The 22,439-nt window shown below is 52.2% G+C and overlaps 1 protein-coding gene across 2 annotated transcripts; it reads left to right on the forward strand.

The window, feature by feature from the left end:
- Nucleotides 1–4,330: 4,330 nt before the first annotated feature.
- CCDC42 (coiled-coil domain containing 42) lies at nucleotides 4,331–17,336 on the forward strand. Of its 2 annotated transcripts, XM_067714147.1 has the most exons (7): nucleotides 4,331–4,413; nucleotides 4,709–4,814; nucleotides 5,123–5,227; nucleotides 7,603–7,800; nucleotides 11,971–12,192; nucleotides 12,297–12,455; nucleotides 17,067–17,336. In XM_067714147.1, exons 1-7 carry the CDS (start codon nucleotides 4,331–4,333, stop codon nucleotides 17,142–17,144), a joined length of 951 nt encoding a protein of 316 aa, XP_067570248.1. In that variant the 3' UTR covers nucleotides 17,145–17,336. The 2 variants fall into 2 exon arrangements, with proteins under 2 accessions (XP_067570248.1, XP_067570249.1); XM_067714148.1 differs by lacking the exon at nucleotides 11,971–12,192.
- Nucleotides 17,337–22,439: the final 5,103 nt, after the last annotated feature.

Consider the following 22,439-nt stretch of genomic DNA (forward strand, 5'->3'; position numbering starts at 1 on the left):
AACAGGCCCCGGACCGGTACTAGTCCGTGGCCCAGGGGTTGGGGACCCCTGCTTTAGGGGGTCTAGAGAGTCAGTTCTGTCTTAGACCAAGTTACTCACCCAAGCTCTTAGGTTATTGAGTTTTTTCTGTCTCGAGTGACACTAGCAACATTAATATTTTATCTTTATAACATATTTTAGTATGGAGCAGTGGACATTCGGTCTTGTTATTCTTCTTTTTCAATATTTAAGTGCTCTAATTCTCCAAATAATTTAGACATTATTTTGTCAGCTTCTGGGGAAAAAAAAATCTCTCTGGGATTTTGATTGCAAGTACGTCAAGTTCCTAAATCCATTTGGACAGAATTTACCTCTTTACAATATTGAGTCATTATTCAGAAGTGTAAGTCTCTACTCAGTTCTTTTATATCACTGAGTAAAAATTTAAAAATTTCTTTTTGAAGATCCTGAATATTTCTCGCTAAATTTATTTATTTCTAAGAATTTCTTTTGTTGCTGCCTGCCAAGACGGATGGATATCTTTTTCTCATTTTTTTTCAAGATTACAAAAATAACATGTGGTCATTGTACAAAAAGAAATTAAACAGTATAGGAATATAAAGAACCATCACCCCACCCCCATGTCATTCTGTCCCCAGAAATATGGTGCTATCCTTCTAGGGCCGTGCTTAACTATACACACACCGCAGGCACACATGCATGCACGCGTGTGCGTGCGCACACACACACACACACAGACTACACATTCTGTTCTGCATCTTGCTTTTGTCACATAGCAATTTATCACAGAAACCTCTCCGTGTCCGTGCATATAAATCAACCTCAATCTTCTTATAAATAGCATAGAATTACATTAAATTCTAATTGTTTTTCACTAATTAACCATTCTCTTGGATTTTCACAGTACATGATCACAGCATCTGTCATTATGAAAAAAAAAATAGAAAACTTTTTTTGTCTTTTTGCAAAGACAGAGCATCTAAAACAATGTCAAATGATTGTAGTGACAGAAGAAAACCTGTCATGTCTCTAATTTTAACAAAAATGTCTTTAATGGAAATTATAACGTTATCTGTTGGGTTCAGATTTTTTTTTATCATGTTGATAAAGTGTCTTTGTGTACTAATAATTTGGAATTTTTAAAATCAGGATGGATGTTGAATTTTCCAATGCATTGTTGGCGTATATCCCAATGATCATGTCTTTTCTCCTGAGACATATTTACAGAATTAATTTTATTAATAGACTTCTAATATTAAACCATTTTTGTATTCATGGTCCTGGTGAATTATTCTTTTAACCTCACACTAAATTAAATTTGATAATGTTTTCATTAAGATTTTCTTTTTTTTTAAAATTGAAGTATAGTTGATTTACAAGGATTTTCATACTTGAGATTGTGTCTGGCCTGTTTTTTTCTTTCTTTGTCTATAATTAGTTCTTCTATAAAGCTCTGCTTTCAGCTTACAGCCAAACATTCTTTTAATTCTCAAAAGAAGTACAGCACAAACTGGTTTGATGCTCCTGGGAACACAGCTAAACCACATCGCTAGCCCCTTGCAACATAACTAGTCACGTGACCGGTTCCCACCAGAGGTCAGTGAATGGACATGGCGATGGGTTTGTTAAGAGCAGAAGGGCCTTTGCTTTCTTTCTTTCCCTTCCGTAGCGACCTTGGAGGTCATGGAGCTGCGAGATGGAAGGGGCTTACACTTTTCACTGCTTGGAAGAGAATCTCCCAGGAGAGCTGCCCCACTTGAGAAAATCCATATTGGACCTTGGTAAGCTACTGAGACTTGTTACAGCAACTAACATCAACATAGTTGACCAATACAAGGAATTTCCATAACGTCCATTTTGAAATGTATTTAATGTAGTTTATCTGTGTGATTCCACTTCCATGGAATCTAAGACATGGAAAATAACATAGACAAAAAGTGGTTTCCTCGCACCCAGTACTCTGTGTGTACCTAGCACTGTGCTGGCCTATATGGCAGGAAATATTTTTTGAGACGTTAACCTAGATCTTTCTTCCTCCTGATATTTTTCCCCCTCTCCCTTTTCAAACAGGTAATTGTCTCAGAGGGAGGATGCGACAGGATAGAAAACAGAAAATATTATGCTTATTGGTTCCCAACAACCTAAATCCATCAGGTTTTCCTAGATGCCTCAGAGGCAAATATCCAGATGGAAAAGTGGAGGTAGGGGGTGAAGGGTGGTAAGAAAGCTGGGCTCACCCAAGGAGAGAAGAGGAGAGGAGTGGGGGAGAGCACAGACTTCTGTGAATCCCAGACAGCCCTGCATCTTGACCCACAGCTCTGGAAAAGACAGTGAGACCCCAGGGAGGGATGGTGGGTGATGGGGATGAAGATTCTCATGACTTTCCCACAAGGTACAGAAGCAACAGAAACGCTACATGGGCACGTACACCGGCAGGAGAAGAAGATGCCTTGACAGCTGCCCGTAGGCACCAACCCGGCCCTGGACCACCCGATTCATAGATGCAACCAAGGACGTGTCAAAATACCGGGGCAGGGGCTTCCCTGGTGGTGCAGTGGTTGAGAGTCCGCCTGCTGATGCAGGGGACACGGGTTCGTGTCCCGGTCCGGGAGGATCCCACATGCCGCGGAGCGGCTGGGCCCGTGAGCCATGGCCGCTGAGCCTGCACGTCCGGAGCCTGTGCTCCGCAACGGGAGAGGCCACAACAGTGAGAGGCCCGCGTACCGCAAAAAAAAACAGGGGAAGCAGGTGATTCGAGAAACAGAGAGCCTCCTCCTCAAGGCCGGGCGTTACACACACACCCTCTTGGGGGAAACGGGAGGCAAACCCCCGCTGTGCCAAACTCTAGGGAGTAAAAAGGAGAGGGTCTGTTTCTTGCGGGTGCTCCCGATGGAGAACCCTCTCGGGTGGAGGCGCTGAGGGTGGAGTGGGGTGGTGAGGGGGTGTTTGGGTGGGGTGGGGGCCGTCAGGCTGCCTCTTCAGATCCCGCCGGGCTGGCTCTGAAGGCGAGACTTGGGGGAGGGAATGGGAGAGGGCGGGGTGGGCCGCGCCCCGCCACGTCTCCTCCTCCTCCCCGGCCGGGATTGAGGGCGGGCTCGGGCGGCCAGCAGGGGGCGCCAGAGGACAGGCACTGCCTCGCGGAGGACTTGCCGGGCTTGGGACGCTGCCCCGCCCGAGACCCCCGCCCCACCCCGGCTCCGCATCCCAGACCCGGAGGGGACCCGGGCCGCGCGGCCGGCGTGCGCGGGGGAAGCAGGGAGAACCCAGCGGAGCCCGGAAGCCGGTGCCCGGCAGCGCGGGCGCGAGGTCACGGCTGTTAACCTCCGGGCGGGGGTCCCAGGGTGTCCGCCTCACACACAGGGTCTCAGATTTAGACGCTGGACCTCGGGCCAGATGAGCTGATGCACAATGCCCTGATGGGATCAAGGAAGGCAGGCGTCATAAAGCAGACATGTAAAATATCTGACATTTATGTTAACACATTTCGGCATTGCTTCCTATTTTAATACTCCGCCAACCTCAAAACATGGCACTGGCCCTGAGCCTCTTACCCTACGAGGGGCCTCGTCCTGGGCCTCCTCCATCTCTCCAGGGGACGGCCTCTTTGGTCCCCAGGCTTATCGCCTATCTGCACCCCGCCCCAGCCCCCTCCCAACACATACACCCCTACACATCCTTCACCCACTACTTGTCTCTCAACTTCGGGCCTTCTCCCCTCCTCCCACGGGCCCCATGCGCCTGTCCACCCCTACCCCTGCCTCAGCTAAACAGCTTCCTTCAGTTCTTTCCTCCTCAACCATCTGTCCCAGCCCCAGCCCCCTGCCTCGCCCTCACACACACACCTGAGCCCAGGAGGGAGCCCCCCCCCCCCGGGCAGGGCTGCCCTGCAAAAACACGCCTCTACCAAAACCCCCCTTTCGCAGCCATGGACGCCTAGCCCCTGCCTCCCCGACCCCTCGCACCAGCATCAAATCAGGCCGAACTTCTTCCCAGAGTTCCTGAGGGATAAATGAAGGAGCAGAGAGCCAGACCCCAGCCAGAGTGGGGTCAGTGTGGACAGGGGTCAAAGGGCAAAGTCTGGGTTCCGCTTGTGGTTCACAGAACCCAGAGACCTGTTGCTAGGTAACCAGATCTCCCAGCCGACACATCCTGAGCCGCCTGCCGATAGGCAGCCTCCAGCCATCTTCCCTGAATCTCTCAGACACCCACCCTCTGTGGGACCCTGAAAAGCAGGAGGAGGGGAGAAGCAAGCCCTGCCACCACCCCTGAGCTCCGCCACCCCCGTTTCACTGTGAAGGTTCGGCCGCTGGGCCGTCAGGTCACGGCCGCCATGAGTCTGGGCACCATGGAGGGGGAGGATCTGGCCGAGTACTTCCGCTTGCAGTATGGACAAAGGCTGCTGCAGCTGCTGCAGTGAGTGTCGGAGGGCCTGGGACCACCGTGCCCACCCGTTGCCCCACCTTCCCACCTGTCCCCCTGCTCCTATAACCCAGCACCGCAAATCACACTGGCACCAATCCCGCCCGTCCCCGGCCCCAGCTTGCTCCCCAGCACGGCCCTCTCTCCCCCTGAGCACACCGTTCTTTTCGCTCAGATCGGGTAGGGCGCCTTCCCTCCCCGTGGGTGCCTGTCTCCATGGGTTCCTCCCGGTCCCGGGCTGCCCCAGGCGCTCAGAGTCCACAGTCCCTATTGCCTGTGTCTTGGGCAGGAAGTTCCCCAGCACTGAGGACCACTCAGACTCCCCATCCATCCGGCTGCTGGAGAAGAAGAAAGAGGCCAAGCTCATGCACCATGCCATGGAGCAGAAGAAGGAGGTGGGAGACGCAAGGGTTGGATGCGGGGAGGGCCACGGCTCAGGGAGAGCCTGAGGACGGCCCTCTGTTTTGTGGGTGGTGGTGGCTAGAGCCAGGCATCGTGGGTGTTGATCCTGTGTTTCCTCTGCACAGCGCAGAAGGGATCCGAGTCTTGGGGTACCAGTGTCCTGCGATGCTCTGCTCTGAACCAGACGTGGGGTGGAAACTGGGCACCTGGGGACAGGGGCTCTAGGGCAGGGGATGCTGGGGCCTTCCTTGGTTCCCATTCAGGGGTCCTCTTGACCTCTCTGCTCCCCCCTCCCCCCTAGATATTTCAGCGCAGAATGGAAACCCTGAACCTGCGCTGGGAGGAGCTGGGAGTCAAGGAGGCCCAGCTGAAAGCCCACATACAGAAGTTTGAGCAGTTCATCCGGGTACGAAGGGGTGTGGCCTGCTGCAGCAGGGCTGCCACGCTCTGCAGTAGGTCAGCTTGCCCCTCCTCCCACTCCCTACCTCTTCCCCCTCCCTCCTCAGCCTCCATTTCCCCGACTCCTCGCCCTGGGTTAGAGGTCTCCTTGGTGCTCACCAGTGCCTGGGGCTTGCCCCTTTATCTCCCCCTCCTACTGCTCCGTTTGCATTGATAGTTTCCTGCTGCCCTGTCGTCTCTGCCCCCTCTAGATTGCTGTTTCCTATTTCCTTGCCTGTGGTTGGCATATCCAGTTTATCCAGTGAATGAATGAATGATGGATGATGAATAAATGAATGAATGTGCCACGGTTAGGGCCAGGCACTTGGGGATACAAAGATGAATCAGACAGGGCTTTATTTTTTAAATAAATTTTTATTTATTTTTTTTATTTCTGGCTGCGTTGGGTCTTCGCTGCTGCGCGCGGGCTTTCTCTAGTTGCGGCGAGCAGGGGCTACTCTTCGTTGCGGTGCGCGGGCTTCTCGTTGCGGTGCGCGGGCTTCTCATCGCGGTGGCTTCTCATTGCAGAGCACGGGCTCTAGGTGTGCAGGCTTCAGTAGTTGCAGCACATGGGCTCAGTAGTTGTGGCACACGGGCTTAGTTGCTCTGCAGCATGTGGGATCTTCCTGGACCAGGGACTGAACCCACGTCCCCTGCATTGGCAGGCGGATTCTCAACCACTGCGCCACCAGGGAAGCCCCCAGACAGGGTTTTAGTCCCCCCAGCTCACCCTACCCCTCCATCCTTGCACTGAAGGCCCAGGCAGGGGGCATTGAAGAACCAGGTACTGGAGTCCCCTACGAGACAACCCCTCTCAGTGTGTCCTGAGAGGAGGGATTTAACCGTTTTAAAATCCAGAGTTCTCCAGACTGGCTCCAACCGGGCACCTGCCGAGCCTTGAAGGGCTGGCCCAGCCCCAGGGGGTAACCTCTGGCCTCTGCTACAGGGCAGTCCTGTTCTCAAGCATCTTTGTCTCTCTCTCTGCCTAAACCAGGTGGGAAAGGAAGCTGATGGACCAGGCATTATTCTCCAGAGGTCCAGTCTTTCTTACTGGCCAGAGAAAAGCTCATGGAGTGCTTGGGGTGGCAGGAGATTTGGGGGTGAGGGGTTCTGCAAATCGTCGGAATCCTGGAGAGCTTGTTACAGATACGGACCCTGGGCCCCTGCCCTCTCCTTGCTTTCAGCAGGCCTGAGGTCAGGCCCAGTCGACTGTATTGTTAAAAGTATCCGCAGGGGATTGTGATGCCCGGCTAGACTTGGAAACCACTGGTTTGGGGCCCCTCTGTCCTCTCCTGGACCCACAGGGCAGAATGCAAATCCCCCGGGTGCCTTCTTCCGTGTCTTCCAAATGCCACCACCACAGGCACCCATCTGGGTGGAATCACCACAGCCCCTGAAGGGGGAAAGGAGCCACACACAGGCAGTGTGAGAGGTCTGCCCCTCATCTTGGGAGGAGACCTTGTCCTCCCAAGGAAGGAAGGAGGACGGGACCAGCCACTTGCAGCAGCTGAGCCTCGTGTCTTTCTTTCTGGGCATTGAATTCCCTGCATCATCTCCTCCTGTCCCCACCTGATGCCAGTCTTGAGCTATAGGAACATCCCCTCCGGAATGGCCTTGCCCCACCAGGCCCTCCAGACTAGGCCCACCTCCTAGCTCGTCTCCCTAGAGCTCCAGCAGGGTTGCCCCAGCTTTTGAAAGGACGAGAGGGGCTCCTGCCTCTCATTTCTACAATTGGAGAAGGTGAGGCACCAAATCAGGAGAAAATTTGGGCTTCCCAGGTCTGGGCCCAGGACTCTGCCCTGTGACAAATGGCCACCACTGAGGATAGAGATGAGGGACTTCCCTGGTGGTCCAGCGGTTAGGACTCCGCGCTTCCACTGCAGGGGGCTCCGGTTCGATCCCTGATCAGGGACCTAGGATTCCGCGAGAGGAGCGGTGCGGCCAAAAAAAAAAAAAAGAATAGAGATGGAAACTTTATCAGAAGATTTTCCCAGCCTTTCCCAGGGTTTGAGTTCTCTCCAGACACTGAGCCCAGTGGGGTGTGGGGCTTCCGGAGCTCAGATTCCGCAGAGTCAGGATCACGTCCTGTCTCGTCCCCATAAGGCCACCTTCTGATGTTGGATTAACTCTCTGTCCTCTCAGCCTCCTCAGTCCATGGAAAGCCCCTCAACCAGCTTCAGATAACCCTGGAGACGCGCTTCCTTACACCTCATCCGCCACGTGGGCAGCCTGGCCACCGCCGTCCACCCTCAGGGTGGACAGAGGCCTTGTGGGAGCCCCACCAGCCTGGGCACCAGGGAGGGCAGGACCCACGCCCGATTGGCATCATCTCCCTGGCCCCAGGAGAACGACCAGAAACGGATCCGGGCCCTGAAGAAGGCCAACAAGGAGCGAGAACTCAAGAGGCAGTGCACGGAAGAGCTGACCAAGGCCAAGCAGGAGATGGTGGCCCTGCGGCTGGAGCACCAGAGGCTGAGCGCCAAGCTGCAGGAATACTCCATCTTCAACAAGTACCTGGAGAAGGTGGTGGAGAACTCCGAGGTGCGTGGAGGTTCCTCAGGCCCACCTACTCTTCCCCAGGGGCCTGGGCTGTGAGGGGACTGGGGCAGGGATGGTCACCTGCTCTGGGGAAAGGCCTCCAGCCAAGGAGGGCAGCTGGCAGAGGCCCCTGGTGAGGCTGGACTCATTTCTCAAGGGTGGGAACCTGGCGGTGTATCTGTGCGCGTATGACATCTGTGGACCTGTCTCTATATGGGTCCCGTGTCTGTGTCTAGGAGCGAGGTTTTGTTTTGGAGCACCAACGATCAGCTTGGCCTGCGTCGGATGTGACCCACACTCTCCCTGCTTCCCCTCCTCCCTGGTGTTCTTTAGCTTACTTGAGAGTAGATGGGCAGAGAAAGCACCAGCCTTGCGCAGAGCTGGGCACTTAGCATGTGCTGGGCCCTGGGCTGGGTGGGTGCTGCAAGCGTAGCCTTGCTCAGTCCACTCACTAGCCCCCAGAGGAAAGCCATCATTTCACCCTGTTACGAGGAAGAAGCGGAGGCTCAGAGAGGTTAGGTAACCTGCTCAGGGATGCACAGCTTATAAGTGGCAGAGCTCTTGCTTCTAACCACCCTTCGGTGGGCCCCACAAAGCCACTGACAACTGTTCTTCATAAAGCTGCCTTGTTGCCAGAGCTAAGGAACTTGTTTGCCCTCTGCCCACCCATGCTTTCTGGAGTGTTTGACACTGTCCATGCTCCTGCTTGAAATATACCTATGCCCTTTCCTCTGGGACTCCTCCCTCCTTCTACTTTCAGGCTACCTCTGGCCCTTCCTCCTCAGGCTCCTCTGGGGCTCCTCTTCCTCAAGTTCCTCGGGTCTTTGTCCCACACCCTGCACTTTTCTCCCTGAGGAATTCCCTGGGCCTCTGATGGATGTCACCCATGTCAACGGCCATCCACCTATGTCCCCCATCCTCCCATGTGACAGCAGCAGGGTCCTTCACCAGGGTGGAGAGAGGTATGAGGTATGCCCTCTGGGGTGTGAACCCATGTCCTGTGGGGGGCACAGGGAGACAAAGGATGCACCACTTTTTAAAAAGTCCTGGCAATTTCCATATAGAACCACTAACCTAATTTATTTATGCATGAGTCCCAAGTCCGTGTTACTTCCTGCATTCTAAGGTACTACCTACTGTACGATAAATTGTTCATTTAATAATTGGGTTTTGGGGGAGGTGGGGGAGTGAGAGAAGACTAGTATATTAAAGCAGCAGACAGATTATAGGACACGACTCAAATTTAGAGCTAGTAAAATGTGTCTTGGAAAGGAGGAGATTGGCCTGGATCTCTCTGGCCTGGAGCTCCCTCCTAAGCGTCAGGCCCGTACATCTAATTTATTGAGTCCACGACTGCTTCCTGCCACCCCCAGGCCAGCGCTGCTGCGGGTGGGTCCGGCGCTGGTGAAGGGCAAGACCACCCACCCACAGCCTCGCCACAGCTCCAGCCTCTTCCTGGACTCCTCCTCCTCCCCCACTCCCCGCAGCCATCCATCAGCAGCTCTGGTCTATGCTGCCTCCTAAGGATTTCTGGAATCCAGCCCCTGCCCCTTCCTCATCCAGACCACCAGTGTGCCTCACCAGGAGCCCAGCTCTGCGCTATGCCTCGCCACCAGTCTGTCCAGCATTCTGCAGCCAGCGGGGTCCTCATCTCTCATTCTCTCTCCTCGCCCTTTATTTCTTTCAAAATATTTTAAGTGTACTGAAAAGTATACATAAATATATGACAGCACCCAAGTACTCTCCACAGCTTCGTCACATCTTAATATTTCCCCCAATTTGCCCCTTTTTTTCCTAAAATAAAACACGACCGGTCATTGAAACCCCCAGTGTGCCCCCCTTCCGAACACCGTGCTTCTCCTCTCCTCAGGGGTAACCAGTAATCCAGATTTTTAAGCTTCTCATTCTCAGGCTTGTTATTATTTGGGGCCACAGTTTACATTATCCATAAACTATGAAGAGTATGTACATGTCCTTTTATGGCTTTTTTCCAATCAATGATTTAAAGAGGGAAAAAAGCTTTGTATCATGGGAAATTTCAGCCGTATACAAAAGCAGAGAAAATAGTCTATTGAATGCCCATTACTCATCACCTAATTCCAGCAGTCATCAGCAGCTCATTGTCAGATCCCCATCGCTGCCATTTTGAAGCAAATGATATTGTTTTCATCTATAAGTATTTCATTATATGGCTCTAAAAGAGCTCTTTTTCACAGAGCCACAATACCTATATCCAGCCGACGTCAAAATTTCCCCAGTTATTGCACAAATGCTTTTTGTACAGCTGGTTTGTCCCAATCGGGGTCCAAATAAGGTCCCCAAACTGCATTTGGTTGATGTGTTTCTCAAGTGTCCCAGACGTTATTACTATGCTGATCAAAAGAAGCCAGACATGAAAGAGGACATACTGTATGATTCCACTGATATGTTTCAAAACAGGTGAAATGAATCATGGGGGATAGAAGTCCTAATTCTGGTTTCCTCGGGGCAGATACTGACTGAAAGGGGGCCAAAGATTCTTCTAGGGTGCTGGAAATGTCCTAAGTCCCCCTCTTCACATATCAGCTAGAATACTACCATCTGGAAAAGGACTTATTACTTCCCTTCATCAACTAGTTGATGACTAGGTGGGCCTTAAAGAAAAATCTTGTTAAATGCTTGATTCTTCATTACAGCCTTCAGAATAATGAGCTGGTTCTCCAGCATCCTCCGAAAGCGCCCTGTAATGTTGTTAGTATCGCCGCGAACAACACGTTTGATCTGGTTCAATCCTTCGCACTTATTCTTACTGATGTTCAAAGGGTCCCATCTTTGGACAGTGGGAGCCTCTTCAAGTTGGCCCCTGGGACCTTTTGACATCAGCGTTCAGTTTTGGAGAGGTGCTCCTGGGTGCTCTGATGTATCCCATTCGTTTCAGCTGTTGTATACCATTGCATCTCTCAGAAATGCAGACAGGAAGTTCTCTCTCTGCTCTCTCCTTCAGTGGATGAAGTTCACACTCCTCAGGGTTTACTGGGCACTTTTTTAACTTCTCCAGGGTGATCTCTCCCTCCCCATCTTGAACCCAGGCCATTCACATTAAACTCTCTTGCTCATCCTGGACACATACGCCATCATCTTTACCCAGGCTGTTCCGTCTACCTGTACTACTTCCTCGCTTTCCCCCACCTGCCTTTGCCTGCCCGTCTTCTCGTCATACCTCTGGTCTCATTTTAACCATCCTTTTCCTGAGGAAGCCTTTTCCGGCTGTCCCCATTTCCTCTAATGCTGGGTTAAGTGGCCCTTGCCCACAGAGGATGTATTTGGGGAGAGGCCAGTTCCCGGAACACCAGTGTATCACTGGAAATGTCATGAGATGGAGAGACAACTCAGGGAGTGTCCCCTGGGTGGCTGGAAGTCACGTGCTGATAACCCCCCCACACCCCGGGGACGTGAGTTGGCATCCTGGAGCTGGTACTCAGAGCGCCTTCTAGAGAGGGAGGGTTACAGGGCTTCTGTTCTGCTGAGTTAGGGCCAGAGCAGCGTGGCCCTGCACTGGGGCAGACGGGGCAGCTGAGCCTGGCCAGCCACCTGCCCCACTGGTACCCACCCTCTCCAGACCCCGCCGGAGGGAGGCCTCAGCCCCTGTTGAACAAATACCAGAGAGCACCAGGCTGAAGATACTACCCAACAGTCGCCTGCAGCCCATCCCCCAGTCACCGAGAGGCCTTATCACTCTGTGTTGTAACTGACTATTTACTTGTCTGTCTGTCCTACCCCACCACCCCAAGTTGTAAGGCTTCCTAAAAGCAGGGTCTGGCTTTCTTATCTCCTGTTCAGCTGGGGAACCTTCAGAGCGGTTTATTAATCCGGGTCTCTGAGGGTGGAGGCTGGCACGTAGCTTTGTTTAAGCTCCCAGGTGATTCTAATAACCGGCAGTCAAGACTGAGAGCCCAGGGTCTAGATGCACGTGCTCCCAACACGTGGCCCACGGCCCATACCAACTCAGGAGGAGCACAGGGGGACTCCAAGGGCCTCGCAGCCTCTGCCCCTTGGCCCAGGGCCTCACTGCCGGGCAGAGGCATCAAGGCTGGGAGTGGAGGGCACAGAGTGGGGTCGGACCCCTTGGGTGGCGGTGCACTGGTCCGAGTCCGTCCCTCCCCTCCCCCCACCCCCGCCCATCCCCTCCCGCAGTTCGAAGAGATCCACGAGGTGATCGCGCGCTACAAGACGCTGGTGAGCATGCACCATGACCTCATGCATTCGGCGCAGGAGGGCCAGGAGAAGGTCGAGCGCGCCAAGGCCCGGCTGGCGCGCTACAAGGAGGAGAAGGACGACGAGATCCTGCAGCACAACAACGAGCTGGCGCGCCTGCAGATGCGCTTCGACCGCGCCCGCAGCGACGTCATCATCTGGGTGAGCGCCCCGGGTGGGTAAGGGACACACACACACACACACACACACACACACACGCACACACACTCCTAGCGCTCACGCCTTGCCCTCATTCTCCTCCCCAGGAATCTCGCTGGGCACACATCCAGAACACCGCCGCCAAGAAGACCCTCTTGCTTGGCACCATTAAGATGGCAACGCTGAACCTCTTCCAGATCGTGAGCAAGCAGCTGAAGGAGGCGAGCACCGTGTCCCTGGAGGACACGCACAAACAGCTGGACACGGTAAGAGGAGGCCGGAGTGCCTGGCCAGCTGGCTCGAGTGAGCCACGACGGTTCTCCCTGGGTTGGGCAGAGGCGTGATTCCTACAGAGTAGTGGTTCTCAAATTTTCACAGCATCAGCATCACCTGGGGGCTGGGGGGTATCACTGAATCCCACCCCCAGAGTCTCAGACTCGGTGGGTCTGAGATGAAAAGCCATGAATTTCCATTTTCAGCAAGTTTCCAGGTGATGGTGCTGGTCTGGGTTCCACACTTTGAGAACCACTGCATTAGCGCTAAGGCTCTGTTGGCCCCAGTCAGCACGGGCAGTAGCAGGGACCCGCTACTGCATTCATTAGTTACACAAAACAGTCTTATTAAGTTCTAGTGAGATGCTGAAGGCTTGTGACTGACCCCCACGCTTGGGGAAAAGAGAAAATTGGCGGGTGGTGCGGGGAGGGAAATCAGCAAGGGCAGGGAAGCATCAGAGTCATATTAGTACCATTCTGAGATTTTTCTCTTTGAAGTAATTGAAAGGAAATGAGTTTTTCACTGTATGATTCAAAGCTATGGGATGCCATGTCCGTGTGCCACCTGAAATTGTCTCACTTCTGACCAAAGGTACCCGCATCCCGCTGTTTGGGAAGGTACGCCAGCAGATGCAGTAGCCGTGCTTCTTGTAACATGCAGAGAACCATGATTAATTATTTATCCTTTTTGGCAAAAGCCTTTAGCTCTGCCATGAAATAGTAGAAAGTAGGCTCCCAAAGGCTGGGATTTCTGTTTGCTTTTTTCCTGCTGTATCCTCAGCATCTAGAACAATGCCAGGCAGGTAGCAGGCACTCTGTAAGTATTTGGTGAATGAATATGGAACAGAAGCCGATAAAAGCAATTGACTGAGAGGTGCTTCCTCTGTTTAAAAAAAAAAAAAAAAAAAAAGTGAAACTCATGTAAAGAATTTCACCCACTGACCAGCCGGGAAGTAGGATTTCCTTAAACCCAAGAATCAGCCTGCATCATAAGGCTTATTGGAGCAGAATTATTAACAGTCCAAAGACTGTAAAGGGAATTTGTAAGAAAAGTTGTTCTGAAATAGCGATCCTCAAACTTTTTTGGTAGCAGGATACCTTTACACTCATAAAATTTATTGAAGACCCTCAAAGAGCTTTTGTTTATATGGGTTCTATCAATTGATGTTTCCTTATTAGAAACTCAAGCAGAAAAATTAAAAATAATTCATTTAGAAATGACAGTAAGAAGCACATTAACACAAATAGCATTTTTTTAGAAAATTTATTTATTTATTTATTTTTGGCTGTGTTGGGTCTTCGTTTCTGTGCGAGGGCTTTCTCTAGTTGTGGCCAGTGGGGGCCACTCTTCGTCGCGGTGCGCGGGCCTCTCACTGTCGTGGCCTCTCTCGTTGCAGAGCACAGGCTCCAGACGTGCAGGCTCAGTAGTTGTGGCTCATGGGTCCAGTTGCTCCGCGGCATGTGGGATCCTCCCAGACCAGGGCTCGAACCCGTGTCCCCTGCATCGGCAGGCGGATTCTCAACCACTGCGCCACCAGGGAAGCCCCACAAATAGCATTTTTAATGAAAAACACGTTCTCAAAAAGTGTTTTATGGGACGAGTGGCATTATTTGATACTTGCAAACCGCTTGAATGCGTGGCTTCCTGGAGGACAGGTGGATTGCCACACCTGCTTCTGCATTCAGCCTGTCGTGCTAGCCTACGTCACGGGAACATCCCGCTCTGGGAAAAGCCCCTGTAGACTCTCAAGAAAATAAGAGCAAAAAAGACAAGTAACATCTTAGTATTATTATAAAAAGAGTTTTGGCCTCGTAGACCCTTCTCCCCGGCAGTAGGGTCTCAGGACGCCCAGCCGTCCTCAGATCCCTCTCCTTTAGCCGTTGTAAAGAAAGATGGGGCAGGAGGTGGTGGGCGATCATCCCCTGCTCAGACCGTAGCTTACAGTCCATCCACTCCAAATTCTGAGCTTTCGGACTCCCTCTCAACCTCTTTTTTTTTTTTTTTTTTTCGGCTGCACGGCTTGTGGGATCTTAGTTCCCCCACCAAAGATCGAACCCAGGCCCCCAGCATCGAGCAGTGAACGTGCCAAGTCCTAACCACTGGACTACCAGGGAATTCCTGTTCTCAACCTTGATTTGCTTCGATAGGAATCCCTCATATTGCCCACATGTTATTTTTAAATATTCCACTTCATTCCTGTAGGATATGAGCCTACACACACGTGATTAAGTAGCCTGAAAAAAGAAAAATAAAGACCTGGGAGAATATAAATTAAAATCTGAGGTCAAAGGCGAGAGAGAGATGTATGGACTCTGGATTCTTGGATTATAGAGGACAGTAGTTCAACAGGGACAGTAGTTGGCTCTGAGCTTCCTGGTAACCAGAAGCAAAAGCAACACATAGTTCTTGTACCAAAATAAGAAAACACATGGTTTCTTCGGAAAGAGCGAAACGTTCCCAGCACTTAACCTCTAGCTGAACATTTTCAAGGAGGCTTCAGAGACACGCAGTGAAATGATGTTCTCAGCAGTGTCCCTCCAGCAGATCCACGCATGGGCTTCAGAAAGCAGCCACTTACTTAGAATCAGGAACGAGGTACCACTCAGGGAAAGTGATTTTGCAAAAGGCCAAGACGATTTGCGTTCAGTATAGTGTGTGTAGAAGGTCGAGCATTATTGTTTCTGAATAAAGCCCAAACTGGAGCAGCATTTTCCAAACCGTGCTTGGCAAACCCTAGAATCCCAGGATGGCAGTAAGTCTCCTCCAGGGAAATAAACGGGCTCTATGGGCTACAAAATTTAGAAAACTCAAGTTAAACAAAGGTGGCTGGTTTTAAAATACAGGACTTCACAGTGCCTTTGCTCTGGTTCTGCCCTGAGACTCTCTTGAGACAGATAAAGTTTCTAAAACTTACTTGACCACAGACCCTTTTTGGGGTAGGTGATTACTTACTACAAGAACATAGTTTGGGAAATACTGGACTTGTCATCTCTGTAACCTTGGGAAAGTTGCTCTAATTCAGTCACTGTTTGTTTCTCTCCTCTCTTGCAAAATAGGAATTGTGTTGGTAATAGTAACAGTATTAGCAACTAACTGGGCTTTTGAGAGTGTTGGACAGTCTGTGTAGCCCCATCTTTAGGAACATTCTTGAAAAGGAGCAATTTTAGGACTGAGATCTTAAAGGCCATCTAGGCCAACCTTTTCTCCCTCTTCCCTTTTTAAAGATAAACTGAGTCCCAGAAAGATGAAGTGATTTCCCCAGAGCTGCATCAGGACCCCAGGTCGTCATCCTTTTTTAAAGTGAAGTATAGTTGGTTTACAATATTGTAAATTGTAAATATTGTAGTTTCAGATGAACAACAAAGTGATTCATTTATACGTGTGTATGTATATATCCATATTCTTTTATTTTCAATTCTTTTCCATTATAGTTTTTTTTTTTTTTTTTTGGTGGTACACGGGCCTCTCACCACTGTGGTCTCTCCCGTTGCGGAGCACAGGCTCCGGACGCGCAGGCTCAGTGGCCATGGCTCACGGGCCCAGCCGCTCTGCGGCATATGGGATCTTCCCGGACCGGGGCATGAACCCGCGTCCCCTGCATCGGCAGGCGGACTCTCAACCACTGCGCCACCAGGGAAGCCCTCCATTATAGTTTTTTATAAGATGTTGAATATAGTTTCCTGTGCTCTACAGTAAATCCTTATTGTTTCTCTGTTTTATATATGATAGTGTGCATCTATTAATCCCATACGCCCAATTCATCCCTCCCCCCACTTTCCGCTTCGTTAACCATAGTTTGTTTTCTATGTGAGTCTGTTTCTGTTTTGTAAATAAGTTCATTTGCACTAGTTTTTAGATTCCACATATAAGTGATATCATATAATAGTTGTCTTTGTCTGACTTACTTCACTTAGTATGATAATCTCTAGGTCCATCCATGTTGCTTCAAATGACATTATTTCATTCTTTTTTATGGCAAGTAATATTCCATTGTGTGTGTGTGTGTGTGTGTGTGTGTGTGTGTGTGTATGTGTATGTATACATACCATATCTTCTTTATCCCATCTGCTGATGGGTGCTTAGATTGCAGGACCCCAGGTCTTCTGACTTGTGAGGCTGTGCTTTTTCCACTGTGTCATACTGATTGCATGTTCTTTACAACAAAAGTTAGTGAATAGAATTTAAACTTCCCTTGATGACTCAAGATTATCATAACGAGCATCAGTTCTGGGTTTCAAGCAAATGACCTCCTTGAAGGCTTTTAAATAGTGGAGAGCCGTCTGCCCTGACCCTGGCTGACCCCTTCCTGCTAAGTGCGTGTAGCCTGAGTCCGCTTAGGATCCTCCCTTTGTCTCCCTTTGTTAGACTGTCAGCCTGTACTTCATCCTCTCATTGCGTCTTCCTCTAGGGGTTCCCAGCTCCGTCCATGTTCATCACTTCTAGTCTGCTCAGCCTCATTCACCATGTCAACTAGAATAATTGTCAAATGAGGGAAAGTCGGTCACAGGAAATGGGGACTCCTCACGAGCAGGTTATGCCAGGACATTTCCGGATGGGTGGCTTGTCGCCTGCTGGGATTAACTGCGGTCCCCTGGCCTTGCTAGATCCAGCAGTTTATCCAGGACCTGTCAGACATCTGGGCAGAGGTGAAGAAGAAGGAGCAACAGCAAGTCCGGGTTTAAGGAGCATCCATGGTTCCAGAATGTTCTGAGACAGAGAAGGGAGAGAGAAAGTACCTGGTGACCTTGCCGTCCAGTCAGCCCAGTCCAGCCCTCTGGGACCGCTGTGCCTTTCGGAAATCCCTGTTTATCCCCTCAGGCCGCAGCCCGTCCCATCCCTGAAAACATTAAATTCTATTAGAAGTTTGTTCCTAAGTCCTCTCTCTCTTTTTGGTGGTTTATTCATGGGGAAGAGGGTCCACTGAGGGGAGAATCGCCCAAAGCACCCCCTTTTGAAGCTGCCCAGGTCTGGTATCTCTTAGGCTTTGCAGTTTACACAGGAAGTATCCGCATGGCAACACACACCAGGGTGAGTACACAGGACCCTGCTTTCCTCTACCACTTCCATTTTTTTTTTAAGTTGTTGTTTCCAGTTGGGGTGCAAAGACTCAGTAGAAACCATGAAGGCAGCTTCCTGGGTCCGAGCGCCAGAAGCGGTAAGTTAGGAACTGTTTCTTCCCTGACGTCGGGAGGAAGCCCTGCTGTCCTGCCCCCGCTGGACCCTAAGACATGCAATGTGGTATCAGGAATGCTGATGTAGGAATAGCAGGCAGGCTGCCAGGCGACGGCATCTTAGCAGGCTGGAATGATGGCTTCAAACCGACAAAACTAAACTGAGTGGAGGTGAATGTGAAGTCTCGCACTTAACGGTCAAAAACTCAACGGCACTGTTATCCGTCGTCAGTGGCAAAAGGCAGGTCAGGGACTGGACTGAAAGAGCAGCATTTATTGAGCATATGTTTTATATACATCACCCCAGTGAGAACCGTGTGGCACCATTAACACCTGAATTACCAAACAGGACACTTGCCCGAGGACACTGGCTCCAGCGACAGGGTCGGGAGTCGCATTGGGTCTGCCTGCCCCCAGCCTGTGCTCCCTCCACCAGGCTGCTTTCCCCTCCAGGGGCAGCCCGAGGGGGCGGCCTGAACAGGGCTCCTTGTTTCTCCTTGGCCCTGTGATCCCAGAGGCCCTGCGGGGAGACCACCACCTCCAGGAGAGTCTGCTGCAGCACCCCTGCCCGGATCCTGCTGTGGGCCGCCGTCACCCCTCACCTTTGTGTTCACCATCTTCCAGCAGCGTCAACAGCCCCTGGGAGTTTATTGGAAAGGCAACTTCTCGGGCCCCATCCCAGACCCAAGCACTGGAAGCTCTGGAGGTGGGGCGAAGCCCTCTGGGGTTTAACACGGCCTCCAGGTGATTCGGATACAAGCTCAAGTTTGAGAACCACCCCTTTAGGGTAAACCAGACACTTTCAAGGACCTGGGATCCCACCCCGTGAGGTCATACCTATCCGTAACCCCCCCTGTAGAGTCCGCGTGCAGTCAGAGGAACAGAACCAGCAGAAGGGAGATGCAGATGGGCATCCGCGGCTTCGCTCGGGGGATTGGACCCCAGGCAGGGAGGCCGCCAGTTGAGCAGTCTCTGCACACCTGTCGTCTTCCCACTGATGCTGGAGCTTGAAGCCCAAGGACGGGGAGTGGTTGGGAAAGAAATATGGACGTAAAGTGGGGGAGATGGAGGGTGAGTCGGAATCCACACTCGCAAGCTGGGCCCACGAGGATGGACAGAAACCCATGGTAGTTCTTGCGGCCTCCAAGCCGGGAGGGGTGGGCGTCTGTAGAAGCTGGACCTGGATCACGGAGCTGAGCACCCACACTTGGCCCAGGAGCCGGAGGCGCTGCAAGAGGGTCCAGGGAGGGAGGCACAGCTTGGGCCACAGCCTCCCACGGATGAAGGGAGTGGGCAGTGCAGGGACAGCAGGTGGGAGCCTCCGCCTCTGCCCTCAAGCCTCTCACTGGAACCTCTGTGACCCCTGCTCCTTAGAAGCACCCCGGAAAAGGAATTCTGGGGAACACAGCACAGCCTGGCCAAGCTGCCATGTCCCCAGGCCTCCACAAGACCATCATCTGCTTCACAGGTGAGGGAAAGGGGAGGGGAGTGGGGCTGGCTGTCCCCTGCCAAAGGGACTTCTCTCTGGAAGGGGTTGGAATGTAACCGAGCAAGGGCTCCTGTGCTGGCAGCGCAGAGAGCCAAGCTCTGACAGCGGGTGTTTGCAGCAAAGTCAGGGTTTACTTGCAGGACGCCAAGCAAAGAGAAAGGGCAACTCATGCTCAGAAAACCCAAACGCCCGATGGCTTTCAGGCAAGGGTTTTTAAAGACTGTGAGGAAATGTAATGCTGGACACTATAAAACTCTTAGAGGAAAACATAGGAAGAACACTCTTTGACATAAACCACAGCAAGATCTTTTTTTTTTTTTTTTTTTGCGGTATGCGGGCCTCTCACTGTTGTGGCCTCTCCCGTTGCGGAGCACAGGCTCCGGATGCACAGGCTCAGCGGCCATGGCTCACGGGCCCAGCCGCTCCGCGGCATGTGGGATCTTCCCGGACCGGGGCACGAACCCGTGTCCCCTGCATCGGCAGGCGGACTCTCAACCACTGCGCCACCAGGGAGGTGCCCCCCTTTTCTTTGATCCTCCTCAATCCTGGGAGGAACAAGGGCAGGACAAGAAAGGGAATAAAGTTTTGGATAGAGAGGTTGATCGTAAACTTGGCAGGGGAGCTCAGTTTTCGGGGGGACTGGGTTTCAGGAGGGCAGAGGTCATCCCGCAAACCCAGGAGGGCGAGTTCTGGGGGCGGTGCTGAGAGGGGGATGGGTAGAGTCTCTCACTGGAGGGAGATGTCTGGGCCTCCAGAACCAGGGTTGGGGGTGAAGGATATGCCTCTAATACAGCTTCCCCTCACCTTTGAGCCTCCGGGGCTGTTTCCTGGGAGGCAGGAAAGGGTGCAGGACAGATGGTTATGCTGACCCCCATGCACACAGCCCCACCGTGTTCTGCTGTATCTGTGAGGTGGTGTTTGAGAAGTTCAGCCTCTAAGGGCTCAACGCACTTCCGGGGAGGCCTTGGGGTGGGGGGCGGCCCAGCCCTTCCCCAGGCCCCTCCCTCCCTCCCTCCCTCTTTCCCGGTCTTGGAGCCTCAAGTTTCCCCGAAGTGAGGAATTGTGCAGAGTCACACTCAGGATCCCTGTGATCACACACAGGCTTACCCTCACCCACACGGCTTTGCACGTGTGTGCAGAACTCACTCGGAGACTCCTTGCGTTTTTCAGGTTTCCAAAGGGGCCCAGCCCGGGAGCAGAAGAAATTCTGTGGGTCTAGGCAGATTTCTTGATGACAAGTGAAGCCACAGATCCACAGACTCATTCCCAAACCCACAGAAAGGGGCAGAGCCACTCCAGGAGGGCCAGCGATTCTCCCAGGCCTGAGCGAGAGGGCTTCCCCTTGGATGGGGGGACAGGCAGGGGTCACGGACAGACCCTCACTCCTCTCCCCCAGCCCCTCAGCCTGTCCACCCCGGGCCCTGGACCCACAGAAAGAAGCCCAAGACCGCCCACTCGAGGGATTGGGGCTCCCAGATGCAGGAGTGTTTCGAGAAAAAAAAAAGATGGAGTTAAGATGATTGGAGTTCTCTCAGCAAGAAAAGACACCAGCTCATTAAAGCAGAAATAACTGATTGGTTCCAGAAATGAATGGTTCTCATCAGCACAGGCAGGAAGTAGGGTTCCGGGTGTTTTATGGGTAACGGGAGGCAAGAGGAGGGAAGACCTTCAGGGACTTACTCTCAACGCTGTTAGTGCTTCCTGATTGGGGGCGGGGGGTGGGAAGGAAAAAGGAGGAATAGGGCCTCGAGGCGTGAAGGAGCCCAGCCTGCCAGCAACCAGGTAGGAGGACATCTCCATGTCTGTCACTTACGCCACACGCACAGTCCCCAAACAGCAGTCAGTGTCCCAAAGCTGCAGGTGAGGAAGTGCTTTAGAACAAAGAGCTGCTTTCGGAGTGGCATCCGTGTCTCTGGAGTAGTTTAAGGGTTCATGCTTCTGTAGGATTAGCTGTTGGTCCCTGGGATCACACCCCTTTCTCAGACTCCAGGCTGGGATCCCACATCTTACATCCAAGGCTTTGGGGCAGCTTGTGGGGGCCTGGAACCTTCCTCCTGTCATTTCAAGCCATCTTAGGGGTCATCCTTCAGGCACCTCTGGTCTGAAACTTTCGATCCAGTGATATCTATCAGAAGTGTCCACAGCAGGGCGTGGAAGGCAAGCAGAATCCCAGGAGGCCCCAGGCAGCTCCTTCCCCTGGGAGATGAGCCCTCCCTGACAGCCGTGGGCCTCACCTCCACTCTCCTCACCTGCCCCGACACTGCCCCCTAGCTTTAACTCTTTGAAACTTTGAACTTTTTGAAATCGAGAAATCTCCCACCGCAAACCACAGAGTTGGGGATGGTAAGAGCCAGGCTCAGAGGCATCCAGAGCTTGAGGATTCCACCTTCCGGGGAGGCAAAGAACCATTTCAGGAATTTTAGGAGGAAACAGGCTGGATCTAGAAACATCCAACAGAAGGAAAGCCAGCTGCATGGTGACGCAAAACTGATCGTATTAGTTTTCCATTCTGCGTGACAGATTGCCACAAACTCAGAGACCTAAACCAACACCCACTGCCTGTCTCACAGTTGTGGGTCAGAAGTCCCCGTGGACTCCACTGGAGACTGAAATCAGGGCTGAAATCAACGTGTTGGACGGCCTGGGCTCTTGTCTGGGGAGTTTAGGGGACAGTCCACTTCCCAGCTCGTCCAGGGTTGTTGGCAGGATTCCTCTCAGCTGGGGCTCTGAGGTCCCCAATTCCCACTCTCTGCTCCTAGAGGCCATCTGCCTTCCTTGTCGTGTGTAATGTCCTCCATCTTCAAAGCCAGCAATGGAGTCATTGTCACTCTTCAGATCCCTCTGACTTTCTCTTCCAATACCATCCGGAGAAAACTCTCTGCTTTTAAAGGGCTCAGGTAGTAAGTTTAGGCCCATCTCCCTTTTGCCATATAACGAGAGAAACACGAGGGTGTGAAGGTCATGCAGGCCATCTTAGAACTGTACCTACCCTACTGATCAAGAAGGGATGTGGATGGGTGTGGAATGTCTAGCATGGCGACCATCGTTGATACTGTAGTGCAGGGCTTCCCTTGTGATGCAGTGGTTAAGAATCCGCCTGCCAATGCAGGGGACACGGGTTCCATCCCTGGTCCGGGAAGATCCCACACGCCTCGGAGCAATGGAGCCTATGCGCCACAACTACTGAGCCTGCGCTCCAGAGCCCGCAAGCCACAACTACTGAGCCTGAGTGCCGCAACTACTGAAGCCCATGTGCCTAGAGCTGTGCTGCTCCTCAACAAGAGAAGCCACCACGATGAGAAGCCCACGCACCACAA

The sequence above is a fragment of the Pseudorca crassidens genome, chromosome 19, assembly GCF_039906515.1.
Source record: "Pseudorca crassidens isolate mPseCra1 chromosome 19, mPseCra1.hap1, whole genome shotgun sequence".
In the NCBI taxonomy this organism is placed as follows: Eukaryota; Metazoa; Chordata; class Mammalia; order Artiodactyla; family Delphinidae; genus Pseudorca; species Pseudorca crassidens.